This window comes from Corvus hawaiiensis, chromosome 1 (assembly GCF_020740725.1).
Source record: "Corvus hawaiiensis isolate bCorHaw1 chromosome 1, bCorHaw1.pri.cur, whole genome shotgun sequence".
Taxonomy (NCBI): Eukaryota; Metazoa; Chordata; class Aves; order Passeriformes; family Corvidae; genus Corvus; species Corvus hawaiiensis.
The window spans coordinates 18,613,697-18,630,963 of record NC_063213.1 but is presented as its reverse complement, the minus strand read 5'-3'; the positions used below and the strand labels follow the sequence as shown (position 1 = coordinate 18,630,963).

Sequence of the window (17,267 nt, the reverse complement as noted above, 5' to 3'; positions counted from 1 at the left end):
GTTCTACACTTGCAGCTGGAATGGGAAATAGTTTGTATATTTGTCTTAGCTGAATTGCAAAATATTGAATACTTGATCAAGACACAATTCTATCTTGACTGAGAAATCAATTTTAGAAAGCAACCTAGTCCTGTACTGTCTTTCCTGGCCATAGTATAAATCCAATCACATCTAACTAGCTGCCATGTAAGGCTCTCATATCTCATGACAGCAGACAGGATACCCTGATAATAATGGGACACCATTAATTCAATGACAGTGTCTTTGAGTTAATCTGTTAGAAAAGACCCCCAGAAGCTACAGGAATGCCTCTTACATACTCCAGAAGTGAAGAAACTCACATTTTACAGCCTTCTGTTTCCTTTAGGTCAGAAATTTAAAAAGATATGTCCCTGTTAACAGTTGTCCAAATACCAGTCATATTTTCTTTTACAAAAAAAGTATTTTTTCTGTTAAAAATCTGAACTTTGAGGAAGTCAAACACACAGAAGACAAATGAAAGAATGTTTCTTATAAAGAAAACATGGATATCCATATTCAGTGTTAAGCAGTGTTTATTTTCACAAATACATTTACAAGGGAAGTGAACATTCTGCAATGCAAAATGGCAACCTGTGCAAGAACGCTTTTTAAACAGAAGGTGTCCAAATTTACTTTTTAGCCTTCAGATATTACAAAACGAATGCCAACAAACGTTTTGTACTGAAAATTTTAAAACAGCATGATTTAAAATAGGAAGTATAATATCATGATCAGAATTCTTTATTGCTATCATTAGGGTATGATTTTTAATTTACATACATTTTTCTCCAGCTCAATCCCTTTTTATTGGCAAATGTAGTATTACCTAAAATTTTTGGATTTAAATACAGTCCACTCAAACATACATCTTCAGAGATTGAGAGAATTAAATATTACAGTTTTACCTAAAAATCAAGATAAAGCTAACTATCTATTGCAATTTGCTGTCACACTGAGACAAACTGCAGCCTTTAAGGAACGATCACAGGTCCAACTGTTAATGAAATTCAAACCAAGAAGTATTTACTATCAACACCTCTGCTACAAAACTCTCCATCTGAACTCTGCAGCCAGTACACTGTACCTACAAGACTACTGTTACCAGAAAAGTCTGATTTCATCTTTCATTACCCCGCACTTTTTTCTAGATAATGTTTCTTTGTGTTCTCAAACTTGACTTCTCAATGTATCACATCAGATACGTGGATGCTAGCAAAGAGCACAGTCTACCCTAAATTCTCATCTCTTAATGATAGTCAAGGTGCATGCACAGCATGGAAGCAATGCATAGGATTAGAGACAGGGTTTAATTACCTTAAATAGGACCTAGAACTATGACTTTATTATGCCCCTGAACAATAAACAGATCAACTTTATTTAAAAGAAGAAGAAAATTGATTATACAATAAAGAACTGTACTACAACCTTGGAATTCAATACCTTTTATCTGATACATCTTTCAGCTTTAGTATGTCCAATTAAAGCTCCTCCATTCCAAACAAGTTCCCTGCTGCAAAATTTATCTCAGCAAGTCTCTACCTTTTAAAAACTTCTAGAAGTGAGGGTATTTCATAAAACCCTCCATGCTTCTCCTCACAATGTCAACATCCAATAAAAAAATAAAAATTGAAGTTTTCACTGTGATTTATACAACAAACAACACAATACCAAAATCTTGCCTAAACCAGTAGGAATAAGCCAAGACATAGCAAGTAAGTGCTACTGTCAAAATTACAATAACTGGATTAAAATAATCTTATTGTCTCCAAAACTATACATTTAAGTACATCACAGTAAGAACTCTGCTGCAGAATTAATAAATCCACAGATTTACTATGGTATAAAGGAACCGTAAGTCAAAAAGGAAGGAGGGAGAGGGATGACAGGACACAAACCAACTCTGCTTAAGTCCCAACTTGAGTAGTAACAAGCCCAAGCCCTCCATCTTACAGCCTGAAAAGAGAACTACTGTCCATGACTGAGATGTTACAGAGTTGAGGCCAGTAACTAAAGCAAAGTGACCAGAAGCAGGTGATATATTCCTGAACTCCCTAGGGATAGCTCAGTTAAAAGCTTGGGTTCCTATGAAAATGTGCTTAATCATTCATGTGTAGCAATTAATCAAACAGGAAAAACCATGTAACAACAGCTATTCTTCCTCCTAATGATAAATAACCACAATAGCAACATGGTGGATTTTTGTGCCAGTTCCATTAGAATTCATGGAATGCATAGCTAAAAAAATGTGTTGCATACTTCTTTCCAGCATGTTACCAAGGACTTTTGTATTTGTCCAAGAAAACTAGAGTGGCAACTTATTTGACTTTCAAAAACCTTTTATTTCTTCAGATGTAATCAAAATCAGAATGCTAGAGACTGCTTGATGACAAAACTATGAAAAGTTTCATTCAGGAACAAAGCTACGGCCACATAATTTAACAATTCACTTAATGAATCTTCCCTGTTGGAGATGTTCAAGAGATTCCCACACCAACATGTTCTTTGCAGGTCAAGAGAAGCTAATTCAACTCGAAATATATATTGGACATATTATCCCAAACAGACAAACTAGATGCTAAGAAGTCAGGACCATGGCTTTCACCCCAAACTGCTGAACAAGATTTATATACAAAGCTGCACACCTGCAGGTGAGGAAGGTAAGCCAGCACTGCAAAGAAAATGCCACCAGGGACCTGGCAATTTTGAAAAAGCTCTTACAAGGCTCCATACCAAAGGCTATTAAAGAGACTAACAACACAGGATGGCAGGAAAAAGTCTTATGAATAGAAAATTAATGGACAGGATACAAAAAGCAAAGTCTAATGGCCAGTTTTCAGGGCAGAGAAGAAGCAGCTGAAAGGTCTCCTGCTGAGGGATTGGTGCTGGGACTGGATTCATTCAGCATTTTTAAAGACAATCTGAAGAGCCAAGCATGCAGTGACACTGAATGTTCTGGGTAGCTACCAGACACAAGCAAGGGAATACTAAATCAAGTGACCTAGCAAAAAAGTGAGAAATAGGATTCAGTGTAGATAAGACTGTTGCTTTAAACTATGCCTTTCCTACACAGAGCAGAGCTTGCAGCTGGCAATTATAAATCACTAAGTGATCCAAGACACACCACTGACAGTTCTACAAATCCACTGTACAGCACCAGACTGAAAGGTACCATCAGGAATGTACCTTTGAACGTTGTTAATCAAAAACTGTGGCAGCTGAAAGGTACAGGGGGCAAATGGACTGCAAAAGATGGTTAGGTTCACATGTGTTCCCCAGTGACACCATCTATTGCCACTGGCTTTATTGTTTTTATTAAAGAAAGAAGTGCAAGGATAATACAGAAGTGCATAAATAATAAGAAACAAGTAGAAACCAGACAGAGCACATTGACAGCATTCAGCATTCCTTGAAGATATCCAAGGAGCTTATGGATGACATGGAGGGGTGCCCTAACTGGAGACCAGGAAGACTACAGAATGGAAACAGGCCCTCACAGACATCAGGATGCATTGCTCAAGACAATACCAGTCTATTATTAAACATCTGCAACCCAGACAAGGCAAGCATGTTTAGTACTCTCATATGCAAATACCATTAAAAATCACATTATTTTTTAACTGATACAACAGCTATTGTCCTTAAATCTGAGTTCACTAAACAGAGGTCTGCACTGCCTTCAGAAAATTAAGGTGTCTACAAATCATATCTGGTTTTAGGTAAGAAAAGTAAGTATAAGTGTATGGAAGGCCAAACTCATCATGATTGATGAAATTCTTAAGTCAGTAACTCATTGACAGAGACTTAACCTATCTCTCCAGTAGACAATTAGTTTCATTTTTATTTCCTTTAAAACAAAACAAAAAACCCACACAACTGCTTTCTAATTAAGCACTTAGTATTACTCAACCAGAAAACAAAGACCAAAAATATTTACTAAATGGAGTACTGGTGCACTCCAGCATGGTAACTCTGTACTGTGTAAGTGAGAATGAATGTAAGTCAGCTACAATTAATTTTCAAATACAGCACACAACTTATGTGCAGAAGAGGTTTATTCTTTCATCATTGTAAGCTGCAAAAAACAACTGACTGGCTGATACCCTCAATCTGTATTTCAACTATGGAAACTCTGTTCTCACCAGACACAATCCAACATTCGAATAAATTGCTTTGTTTTGAATGTTGCTGGCTTAGCTTGGAGTGTGGAAAAGGTACCAAAGTAGAAATAGAAAATTCTGAAATAGAACAGAAGCTATAAGCCACACAGGTTACAACAATACAGAAGAAATACTTTTTATTCAATAAATACGTAGACTCAGGCTAGAAAACACATTGATTTCAAGTTTTTAATCAACTGAAAGACATTCATGAATTGAGTAAGATGTTTAATAAATTTTAATAGGAAATGGGAAGAGGCTTCCCTATAGGGCTAAATTTTACAGACTTTTTTGTACTGTAACATTTTAGCAGCCACAGTTAGACACAACATCCAGTAAAGCAATTCAAAATATGACTTAGACTGTCACAAAGTTAAAGGGCATACAAACTCTTTTAGTCTCCCATCCCAGCATTTATATCCCATAGAAGAACACTAGAGAAATCACTGAGTATGAAATGGTGATTACTAAATATGAAAGCTAGCCTAAATCAGTTTGATAAAACTGAATTAAAACTGATCAATTTGATAAAACCAATTTAGGCTAAATAAATAAATAAAATTTAATAAAGCATTGATCACACTAAAAAAATCATTTGCAATATTTTTAGGGGTAGGTAAAAAAAATCACTGCCCCTTAAAGGAGAAGCTATTCACCCCAAATCAGTACAATAAGGCTATTTCACAGCTGTCTCATGTCCTCATCAGCACTGAATGCTTCCTTCAACAAGTGAAAGTACTTTACAGTGTTGGAGACAGCAGCATTTCATAATTACAGCCCATGTGGCAAGACCCCTCTAGTTCTTCTTTCTCTCTTCAGTCATAAAAGGATTGCAGTGTGATTTTATTTCAACAGCTCCTATGCATCATCTGGTTTCCTCCACAAATTTTCCAGATTAACACTGATAAGGATGAATTTCAGATCTATCAGAGATGGCATACGAACCTTCTTCACTTCTCATCCCACTTGTCATTTGACACCAGTAAGAACAGTTTGCAAGGCCTGAAACCAGGTCATTTAAGAAATCTGTACTTAAGCAAACCCTCAGATGAGAGCCCAGGAATACACAATCCTGCTTTAAACTGTTACTGTTTGCATAACTGTAACATACACCATGTGTACAACACATTGCCACGTACGTGAACCTGTTTACAAATCACTTTTATACAGAGCTAGTAACAACCAAACAAGACTGACATACAAACAATAAGCAAAAGAAATCCAGAAACCCCAAATCTCCTCGAAATTTAGTAATTTAGGGAAACCCAACAATCTTACACTGTAAGGGGGGGGGGGGGGGGGGGGGGGGTAAGAGAAGCAAACTTTTAACCTGCACAGCATCTAGCTAAGCAAAAGCACAAAGACTAAGAAGCAAATCAAAAGCAAAACTGAAGGATTTCATATGCTGCATGGATTTTGTTAGCCCACTAGGATTCTGTGGAAAACCAAAACATTTCAGATATTGAAATGAATAAAAAGAGGAAATTAATGGATATCAGACCCATTCTTAGAGACAAAAACCCCCCTTTGTTATCACTTACACTCTCATTCTTACCGGCTCAGCTGCACAACAGCACCACAGACTCTTTGTTACCAGCTCTGCTGAGAGCACAAGAAGCACCAAACCAATTAAGGAACATCTTATATGCTGAATTTTCATTTTATTTTTTAAATTTTACCACATACTTAAAATTAAAATAGCACCATAGATACTTCCAAATACCTCCCTTAAAGCTACAGTTTTCTCTAGATCTGTTTTGAAAACCACATTAATCTTAATCGTAAAATGACTCTAGATGGAGCATAAAAGCTTTATCATTCCACAGAATGAAATAAAGGCTGCCTCTAAGATTACTTTTTTTCTACACAGCTTTACAGACAAAAATGATGACTACAATCCACAGCAGTCAAGTAGTAAATGGGAAGTTGTTTACAAAATTCCATGTTAGATCAATTACATAGTTGCTTCAGATACCAACACAGGTACATACTTAGAACTTCAGCAAAGGAGATGAATTTTCAACAAGCATAAAACATAGAGCCTTTTGTGAGCACCAAAGCCCACCAGCACAGGTTACCTACCCTTCTTCACTAAGAAATTGGTGAATCCCTTCAATGAATTGCAGGTCAAACACAGAACTACTTGGGGAAAAAAATAGCCCATTTTTTATTCCTGCAATTTGAAGATCAAGCTATTATGGATAAATCCTTAAAGGATTAGTGAAGCAAGAAGTATAGAGAGAAAGAGCTGAAACATTATTGCTGCTGCAGACAGAAAAAAAACCAAAACCAAACCAATTCAAGACTGCTTGTTTCATCCTTTTTACTGCACTTTGCATACTGTTAGTTCCCTTGGGTTCCCAAACATAGTAGTTTCTTATTGCTGTATGTCCTTCTACACAGCAAGAAAGAAGAAAAAGATAACCTGAAAGAAATCAGGAAACTACTATATGAATGAATTGTCAGGGAAAGTTAAGAGTAAGTGTCTTTAAAACTACTTAAATTGGTAGATTCCAAAGCACTTTTGTGTCTTGAAAAAAGGAGACAAAAATGAAAGAAAAAAAAAATCTTGGACTACATCCAAGCAGAAATTTAATAGGCAACAATACAGAAAACCCATTTTTATGGAAAATACAAGTTTTATATGTCTAGATGTCTCAATCATTTTTATATGCAACAATAGTGAACAAAAAGTTATGGACAAGGCACTTACAGAATAGAATATGTTATCTATCAGCAGTTCACCTGTAAGTTCAGCAATTTTTTAAAAATCCCAAAACACACAGAAACCTATACCCTGCACCATCCCCAGTTACAAATGCTGCAGTTATCATTAGCACTTCCCTGTGGTGACTCATACAAGCAATCAAACTACTCAAAATTGAACGAACAACTTTGTTCTGTAGGATCCAAGTGGATAATGTCAACGATGACTTCACACAACCTTAATAATTTACATCTTTTGGGAAAAGCACAGTTTCCAGAACTGCTGAAAATCTCAGTTCCATGTATAACTTACAAGAAACAGATTCAGAGAGGAAGTTTTAAATCATGAAGGGATGCACAATTGTGTCACAGTAACATACTGAGAAAAAACACACCATTACTTTTATGGAATGAACTGACATTACAGCTAAAGCCACCAGAAACAAAACTAGATTTTCTAATGCTATTTTTGTTTGAACCTGTGTAATGGACTATTACTGCCTCAATGCTGACAGCATATTCATGGGCTCAAAAAAAAATACTGTTTCAGGAGTTACTAAAATCCCTCAGTGTCCAAAAAAGGTCTGCTACTACTATCACCCAGTTCTGTATTACGAAAGTTAATTATTTTTGAAAGCTTGGAGCAAGAAAATTGAAAAATTTCATCTTTCTGACTGAGAACTCTGATGTTGCAATTGACAGTGCATTGAAATCTAATGCCTTCAATTTAAATCTCCGTAACATATACTTTGAACAAGAAGTAGAAAGCAATCTCAAAACAGGCTGAGACCATTAGACATGAAGTTTAATCACTAGCTGAACAACTTTGCTTTGTCAGAAATGAGTGGACACCAAGGTGCTACATGGCTCCATGTCATTTCACAGCACAACACTTTTGAAGATCATAGCAAATATCTTATTTGTCACGCAAGACAAAATAATCTTACAAAACAAAGCAAGAATAGCTTACAGCTCGCAGTTTTGACACAATCATCTGAAAAAGTGATGTTATAATTGCATGTGAGTGAAGTTTTGTCTCACTTGATCAAACACTTCCAAAGCTTGGAAGACTGAAGCACTATCACCATCCTAGATTTTCACTAAAACTTTTGCAGATGATGCACACTCCATGATTTTAGCAACACTGCACCCACATATATTAACCTTAAAAAGCAGCAGGGAGAACAGTATGAAGTGTCAGAAGAGCAACCAAAATATGCCTACAGAGTGCAATCCAGCTTGTCGTTGGGAAGAACAAACTAACTGCTGAGTTTCTGAGCTACCCCTTCTTATTTCCCACCTTCCTTGCTTTAGTTATGTGCACCTTGCCTGCCAGGAAAGACAGAACTGCATGGGTATGGGTAGGCTGTCCTTGATGAGGACTTAAGAGAATTCCTTGGACAGATACACATGAAGGAGAGCTGTTTATTCCAACTTGAGGGGACCAATCTATGTACTCAAAGTTCCCCAGAAGTCTTATACAAAAACCAGTTTCATCTAGATTTTTTTCTGGACAATAACCCATTCAAAGCCAGAACTACGGCAATGCTGGACAAAACAACACTGACAACTTCCAAGATTGCCATTATTTCTGAAAAACAGGTTACTAAATCTACGTCCAAGAACTTTACTTATATAACATACAAATTCACAATTTTTGAACTGTGGAGATGTATGCATTGCATGCCATCAAGTCAATGCACTTGAATAAAACAGACCATGTAGAAACATCTTACTGAGAATTTTCTTCCGTCTCTAGTAACACTTGATAATACCATAAAAGCCACACAGTTTGTTGTGGTGTTCATTCCTGTTCTTACAGAGCAATGCCAAGAGGTAAAATTCAGTATCAGTCATTTACTAGAAACCATAGTCTTAAAGGTGCAGCTACCTCATATTTTTAGTGCAGACCAGGAGTGCATGTGTAAAGCAAGCTTCTTTACTGTACCTACTGACTGCATACCATGAAGCAGTCCTGGAGTAGATGAACAGGATTCCTTTTAGAGAGAATTGAACCCTAAGATGTGAAACCAAGAGGGCAAACAGCATGTTTCAACACAAACAAGCATTGAGTCCATGCAGCCAGCCTGGAATTAGTTCAACAAGAAAAAAAAAAACAAACCTGAAATGCAAACAGTATGGACATAATTCCACAGCACCAAACATTGCATTCTACAGACATAACCCTGTCAGATCCTGCTACTTGACACAACAGCTCATCTGTTCCAGCATTCTGAAAGAAGCCTATTAACCCAACATATCCAGCTCATCTGGACAGGTTGTGGTTTCCCACAGCTATAGAAAGCCACCTTCTTGGTTTTTGTGTCTTGCACTTTCTTGGAGTTGTTAACATACCAATGTCTCACAGGCTGTCAGACCAAAATCAGGTTCTGTACATGCAGTTCTGACTTCGTGCTGCAGCATCATCTAGCAAACCCATCATCTTGCAACGGATATAATGCTCTTAGTTCTCTACAGTAAAGCCACACAACAGATTAGAGCCTAGTTCTAATAATATAAATCTCATGTGCCATAAGAAAGGCATAAGCCAATACTGAAGAAAATATCCCTCTCAACATTTTTCAGGTTATATATTTATCCCCCATGTTGGCCAGCAAGTCCTACTTGTGTTAACTTTCCCTCAGGGAACCTGAGCTCCCAGGGCCTCTTCCTCTTCTCACAGAGTGCTCAGAGAACTGTGTTTGTTTCCCTATACTGCACAGGCCTAGCAGACCTTTCAACACCAACCCTTTCCCTTATCTGATTACCAGTGGAAGCCAAAGCCTCATGCAGACCTTCCATGGTCCTAAGTGACACATGACACATGGCTCCACACAGCTCAATTCCAGCAATACAGCTCATGCATTCTAACACATCTTCACAAACAACATTACCTAAAAATTTGCTGATCAGATCCTTTGTATCCAAGAACCATATCACAAAGTTTCAAAAGACACTCAGAGGCTCGTAGTGCCTTCCTGGATGCAAGCCAAAAAAAGTGGAGGAACAGATAATTCCCTTGAGGCCATATTAACAAGTTACAATCAAAAGCATATTTTGGGAAGGAGATCCACAGGTTCAACTGATGCCCGGTTGATTCTTTAAAAGTGTATCAAATTCAGGCAGGTATCAACTATTAAAAACTGTAAGAGATGGTAACATTAACTTGACCCATTCATTTGTCCATCATACAAGCTTGTAGGTCCTCAGATCTTCCTGGAATTTTTCCAGAAAGTTAACATCACATTTCCCTGTTCTCATTCTCAGATAACAGGTCATATTACTGAGTCTCCATAGCTTCTGGTTTAATTCTGCTGCTTCATTTGAGCTTTTAGATGAATACTATTTGGTCCTGATTCCCTCGTCACTTTGAAACTGGCTATATTGAAGTGATTACTGAAATGATTATTATATCAGATCTGTCAAGAGTTTATGATTCTATTTTCTTCAGTAACCACTTGAGGGACAGGGAAATGCAACCTCTTCTCAAGCTAAAGGTTATGCCCCTATTCTGCTAGGTCAAACTTCTTGAGAACAGCTATGCTTTAAATGAGCCATTTAAGTTCATCACATCATCAGTTTAAGAACCCCCAAAGAAAGGGAAAGTACAGCAATTCCCACATTGGTCAGAACAGCAACAGTAACAACATAACAATGCAAGACTTCCTCTTATGTGATGCTACTATTAGATCTGATAAAAAAACCAATTAGATAGATTGTGTCCTTGTATAAAAGTCAGATACTTCTTAATCTAGGCGCTCAACCCTTACACTTGGGGGTTGGACAAGAAGGGACCTTCCAACCTCAACCATTCCATGAGCATTTGTAGATTGCTCAGCCAATCCCCCTTTGAAGTCAGGAAAAAAGGTCAGTTATTTAACAGCCAAGACAGTCACAATCTTACTCTGTCATTCCACATTCAAAACCACAACAAAAATCACTTCCCTTAGATCATCCTCAATCTCTGCCATTGATATTAGAAAACACCACAGCAGCTCAAACCTATCACCTTACCAGAGCTGGATGAGTTATCTGACAATGCCAGGAGGCTTCCACAAGGCCCTCAAAATGGCAAAACATAAAATCCATACTCCTGCAAGCATAGAGAAGCAACAAAACAAAAACCCAATCATTTCTACCCAACTTGAATGAAAAAATCCACATGCCAGAGGCTTCACCAAAGCATGTTTGAGAGCTACAGCACTTCCCACAATGCCTTCTGCACCTTGTCAGTTGAGGTCAACATCAGTTTCTGACATCGTGTATGAGTTCAACCATCAGTGCCACAATTCTCCCATCAAAACCTAAGCTGCTTTAATGCCTTAAGGAAGCATTGGAGTCATTCCCTACATTTTTTCAAAACACAAGATGACATGTTTAGAAGAAATCTGGCAGCCCTGATACACTACTGTTAACAAACACAGTTGAGCCTCCGTGTCTCAGATGTAGAAGTTACAACCTGCATAATGGAGAAGTACTCCCTCTCCCTGAAGTACATGAAGGAAGAAGGGATTATCAGGACGTGATACAAGGCAATGAAATAGGAATGGGTGGGGGGAAAGGCAAGCTTTGATGAATGAAAGATAACTAAACAGTTCAAAGGTGTGGCCGTAAAAAGCTATTGTCACACACACTGTCAACTCTTGTTGACAAGAAAATCATCTGAACACAGGGAAGGAAACCCTAGTGAAAGACCCTGTAAATCCATACAGCATTTTCCAATCTTACAAATTCCTACTGAAGCTCAATTTCCAACACTGCATACTCTATTAGTGCACTCACAGGTCTATTCTGCTGCATGTGTAAAGTATCTAACACTGTGGACTCTTCCAATCTTGGCTATAATGACATGATGAGTAACCGCTTTAAACAAAAGTACACTTTAAACAAAAAAAAACTTGGTTGCATTTGTGTTGCCCTTCCACCAACTTTTTCCCTGCTCCCACACTGCAAGGATGAAAGTTTTTGCTATGATTAGGAGTAGAAATGTGAACTAGCAGAATATTTGCTTGCTAAAATTAACATTTTGCTAAACATATAGGGCAAGGTACAGATTCGGCCCTAGAAAAAAAGGATTGTGGAAGATGTTAACCAAGAGTTGCATACCAGACCTGAACATCACTAACAGAAACAAAGTTTTACCTTCCTAAATAATCTAACACTAAAATTGTCTTTGAAAATTAACACCTAGATTTTTAGGGTCTTGAAAATGAAACATGAATAGCAGTGCTTGCTGTGTTGTGTAGATGATGGTATTCCATAACATTTAACACTTGATGCTTAAGAAGGACTGAAGGAAAGAAAGAGGTGAAACAGAGTCAGAACAATCACAGCCAGTAGTTTCCAAAACTGGACCCTCAGATATTGCAGACATCTTCCCTCTCTTTTTAGACACGGCCTTAATGAAATACACCTGAAAATACAGTCATTATTCTCAAAATCGACAAGAACTACATCAGAATATACTTCAAGGTTGGCAGGGAAGCCATTTAAATAGGATCATTCACCAAAATATACCACTGGAGACAAGGTACTAGGGATACAGAATGTACTAGGAGACAGACAAAGAGCAAAATGTCTTTTGGGGGCTCTGGGTGAAGTAACAGATTGTAAGGAATTGTGTATTTCATTATTGAGAAGAACACCGACTGGAAGAAAGTCAGAAAGACTGTTAAGATGCATGAAGAGACATTGAGCAAGGTCACACATAGAGCAGAGCATCTAGAGATAAGGAAGGGCATCACACAGGAGCCTGGACAAGTGATACAAGTTGAAGATGCCAAGTGGCAGCAAAACCAGCAGACACCTCTAAGATGTACACAAGAACCACGGGATAAAAGTGTTCCTAACAGGAGTTCCCGTCTTGACTACGCTGGCAAGAAAAACTAACTGAAGGTGCATAATAAACTCTTTAAGATAATCTTAGGTGTTACTTATCAAGGATAGGTGAAAACCACGCACAGTAACCAAGACGCATGGAAAGCAAACAAATATAACAATCTACGAGCCATTTACATAGCAAAGGGTCACAGTCTACCACATGGCATGAGTGAGAAAAAATAGGAGCGGCAACACATGGCGATGCACAGCCTTAAGAAGATAAGGAACCAGCAGCTATGCAGAATGAGGGAAAGGTGAGAAACTGCCATACCGACGATACGAACAGGAAGTGTGAAAATCCCATAAGCTACTTTTGTCTGGCTGTAGATGCATTTGGAGAAAATGAGATATATTCAGAAGAGCAACAGGCAGTAGGAACACACAAAGGTACAGTGGGAGAAGGATTTATGGTGAGGCAGGAAGGAGAAGCAACAGAGCAGTACCTGGAGCAGAGCAGAGGCCTCGCGGCGGGAGGCGAGAGGCTGGAAAGGGACAGACGCGCTGCCCCGAGCCTCGGGAACCGGGGCCCGGGGGGGCCAGGGCAGGAGGAGGGTGACAGCACCAGGCGAGCGGGCGAGGGGCCGGCGGGGGGAGCCGGGCAGGTGTGCTGGGGGTCAGGGGCGGCGGTGACCGGCGGGGCCCGCGGGAACGGGCCGGGGCAGGGGACGGCGGAGGGCAGGCTCGGTCCCTCGCTCACCTGCTGCACCCCCAGGAAGTCGTAGAAGTTCCGCGGCACCTCCTCCACCAGGTCGAAGAGCTCCAGGTCTCCGCTGTCCCAGGCGCGGGTGCGGGGCGCAAGCAGCGCCAGCAGCGCCAGGAGCGGCAGCAGCCGAGGGCGCGGCGCGGGCCGCGGGCGGGCCATGACCCCCGCCTGCGCTGGCGGCACCGGAGCGGTGGCGGAGAAGGAACGCGCCGGGGAGGCTCCGCGGAGGCCGCGCTCGCCGCGGCGGCCGCTCCACACTGAGAGACGCGCGAGGCCCGGCCCGGCCCCGGCAGCAGCGGTCCCACGGCGGGGGAGGGGTGAGGGGGGGCGCTCCCCGCCCGGCCAATGGCCGCCTCCGCGGGTCGTGACGTCACACGCCCCGGCAACCGCCGGCGCTCGCGCAGTGCAGAGGCCGGGGGGGGAAGGGCGCGAGCGGCTCTTGGCGCGAGCTCTGTGCGCGCGGACGCCCCGCCCCGCCCTTCCCCCCGTCCCGCGCCCTTCCCGACGGGAACGCCGGGAGCGCCGCCGCCGTGGCGCTGGGACACAGGGACACAGGGACACGGGGCTCCCGCTCCCTCGCGGCTTCCCCGGGGGCTGTGGAGTCCCGGTCGCTGCGGGGCCAGCGGTGCCCTCGGGGCCCCCGCCCGCTAAATCGTCTTTCGATTTTCTGTCTTTATTAACCTTAAGGGTGGGGTTGATTCCTGTAACCCGTTTTCCCCTAAAATCATTCCTCCCTGTTGTCAGTATCAACCCGATTTTTAAGGTGTTTTCCCCGGACCTTTCGTTCTTTCCTTGCTTAAATAAATGTGAAATGTTTCACGTGGGACGCTAGATGAGAAATTAGATGGAAACTTAATGGCTGAACAATACAAATTATCAGTATTAAATCACTTTTCTCTGGCACGGGCAGACTCCTCTGCACACCCCATCTGTTTCGTGTCTCTCGAAACTAGGCCTGGTTAATAACTCACTATGAGAATCTTTTTGAGAAAAGACAGATTCACTCATCCAAAATATATCCATGAACTAAATTTTTAATAATAGGGTTTGCAATTTAAGAAAAAAAAATCCCAAGTGCCAATCTTATCTGCACCTGAATTCACCTAAGAGGAGCTAGGCACCATTTACAGAATCACTGTACAGTAGAGCGCTTCCTTGGATACTCCACGGGAATAGCAAGATGTGGCTTTAAAATACACTCTGCTTAATTCAGAGTAAGGGCTTGAACCAACATAACCATTATCAATTTTCCAACTCATAAAGTATAGAGTAGTCTTAGGTATTCTCTACTATTGAAACTGTTCCCTTTTGTATAAACTATTTAAATATTAATTAGATTGATATTTAAACTCATGTTTCCATATCCCATATGCATGCCCACTGGGCTTTTAGGATCACAATTCTGCCTCCGGCTCTGCTTTCTGAAAAGACTCCTAAACCCATTTGCCAGGAAATTGTAATTTAGCCAACAGTGTCTTATGTAGACCCTTTTAATTTACCCTTCACAAAAAGGTACACTTAACTGTTCATTCTGATCATCTTAAAAAAGCTTTCTCCCACTTGATCACAAAGCCAAAAAAAAAATCCTTTTCTAGAGAATGACAAAGTAAAGAGAAAGTCATGGGCTAGTTAATTTATCAGCTGCTTTGTTTGGCTGGAGTAACTGAACCTGGTATGGATCAGTTTCTTCCCGCATCCTTACTTTGTTGATCTGTTCTGTTTTGCGTGCCAGTACCCATAGTATAAATTTATTGCCTGGTATATTTACATTGTCCTTCCTTTCAAGTCTCAAGCTTTTTTGCACAAAAATACCAGCTTTGGATTCAAAATGTTACCTACTCATAAGGTTGTAGAACAAAGTTTAAAGATGCAAAGTATACTCAGAAACCAGGCTCAAATAAAGAGCTCAATAGGGTAGCATTATTTTTAAACCAGGTGGAAGATTTTTTAAAATGTGAGATTAGTGATCTTTCATTCCCCTTAATAAATACTTCCAAATTCTCCTCTCCTTCTGACTCATTCTGCATTTTCTGTATCTACTTCCTCTTGCCTCATCAGCTTCTAAGCCTCCTTAGTCAAGCTGATCTAGTGTAATGATCAACCTTGAAGAGAAGCATTTGTTATTTTGATCTTATTTTTCACCATTTGGAATTTGTTATGAAAAATTACTCCTTTCAAAACCCACCTCTGGCTGCTCTTGCTGAATCTGTTAAAAAAGGCTTCAAAAAAACCTGATAAAAACAGGTCATTTACTCCAGTCTACTGAGACCAGGGAAACCTGTCCTAACACTGATCACAAATTGCAGGTGGCTTGTGGCACCAATCCTTCTGAGAACACAGCTATTTTGAAAGAAATGCCTCAGAATTCTTCAGATAAATTATGGCTTCCTTTAGTCAAGAGGAATGTGAATTTGGAAAGAATAATAGGAGAAAAAAATGCACTAATGTTAATGGGATTATGATTATCTAAAATACATATTTAAGAGATCTCTTACATTTAAGTCTACATAGTTAAATTATTCCAATTGGTTTTAACAATGTGAGAAATTCGAAACCATTTTTACTCTGCTCCTTAAACCACTGGAACAGAAGGCCTAATACTGCATGGAACATTTCCAAAAGGGATTTTTAAAAAATTCTAGACTATGAGATTAGTTTAAATGTTTCCATTAAAATTGTTCTGTACTCCAAGCATAAATACTGACATTTTGGGAAGAAAATGCTGAAAATGCTATTAAAATGCTATAAGCACCTCTACAATAATGATGGCTCCTCATTCTTCTGCTTTCTTCTTTAAAGTCATGAGGTTGAGTCATGAAGAGTACTTCCTCCTTCTCCAGCACTTCAATTAATCCAAGTCACGTTAGGCTTCCCCAATATAAAATAAATCAGTTAAATTACAAGTCAGTTCTCTCTCTTGGTTTCAGAGAAATACTTAAAATATAAAACAAATATAATCAAATTCAGCAATGCTTGGCCTTGCTATGAGCCTGCAACTATACGTGAGACATCACGGGCTGGTGAGTTGGGAGACTGGTGATGACAACTTAAATCTCACTGCTGCAAACTCTGACACAAAGGTAGAGGGGAAGGTAGAGGATTACACATGGCTTTTTCATTATTGTCTAAAATTACTCCTGCTGGGAGGTATTAGTATTTTTTCCTGTGACTCAGCCGTGACATTTAAATTGCTAGAGGATCAGAGAACGGATTTTAATCCTGTATGTAGTCTCGGCAGCTGGGCAGCTCCTTTAATTTAAGAATATAGAGAGCTCTGAAGGCAAGGATGGCATTTGTCTGTGCCCAAGTTTGCCTGCATACACAGACAGGCATCACTGAAACAGGTCCACTTGGTCATGAAGCTCTACTTTACAAAGTGTAAGGGAAAGAACTATATACAGAAATAATTTGTTTAAATAAATCTCTGTTCTGACACTAATTGACAGTAGCACCCACGACCCGAGGCATGAACCAGTTATTATTAGCGTTTTAACAGCACTGAAAGACCAACATGCTTCATAAGCCCAGTAGGATTCACACGATCATATTTTGAATAGCTAAACAGCCTGCGATTTCGGTGCCTCAAATGAATAGCAGACGTCTAGGGGAAAGAGCTTATTAAGGAACCACCCCTTTTCTTCCTAAAGATAAAGCCTTATCTCCAGCAATTGAAGAGCCCGACTGCTCTGCAGTCTATTGCAGTTCTCTCTTCTGGCTGGTTAGTGTAGGTGCTTGGCATGGTTTTGTACAGTCACAGTGTACTTCTCACTGCCAACAAAGCTGGTTTAAGAGTTTCCTGC

General features: G+C 39.9%; 1 protein-coding gene across 1 annotated transcript in view; it reads right to left on the bottom strand.

Annotated features, from left to right (window-relative positions):
- DNAJC1 (DnaJ heat shock protein family (Hsp40) member C1) overlaps positions 1–13,758 on the bottom strand; it is a 108,968-nt gene extending 95,210 nt beyond the window's left edge. Inside the window, exon 1 of the mRNA XM_048295310.1 lies at positions 13,462–13,758. Coding sequence (XP_048151267.1) covers positions 13,462–13,626 — 165 coding nt within the window. The 5' untranslated portion in view covers positions 13,627–13,758. The remainder of the gene's footprint in view (positions 1–13,461) is intronic.
- Positions 13,759–17,267: the final 3,509 nt, after the last annotated feature.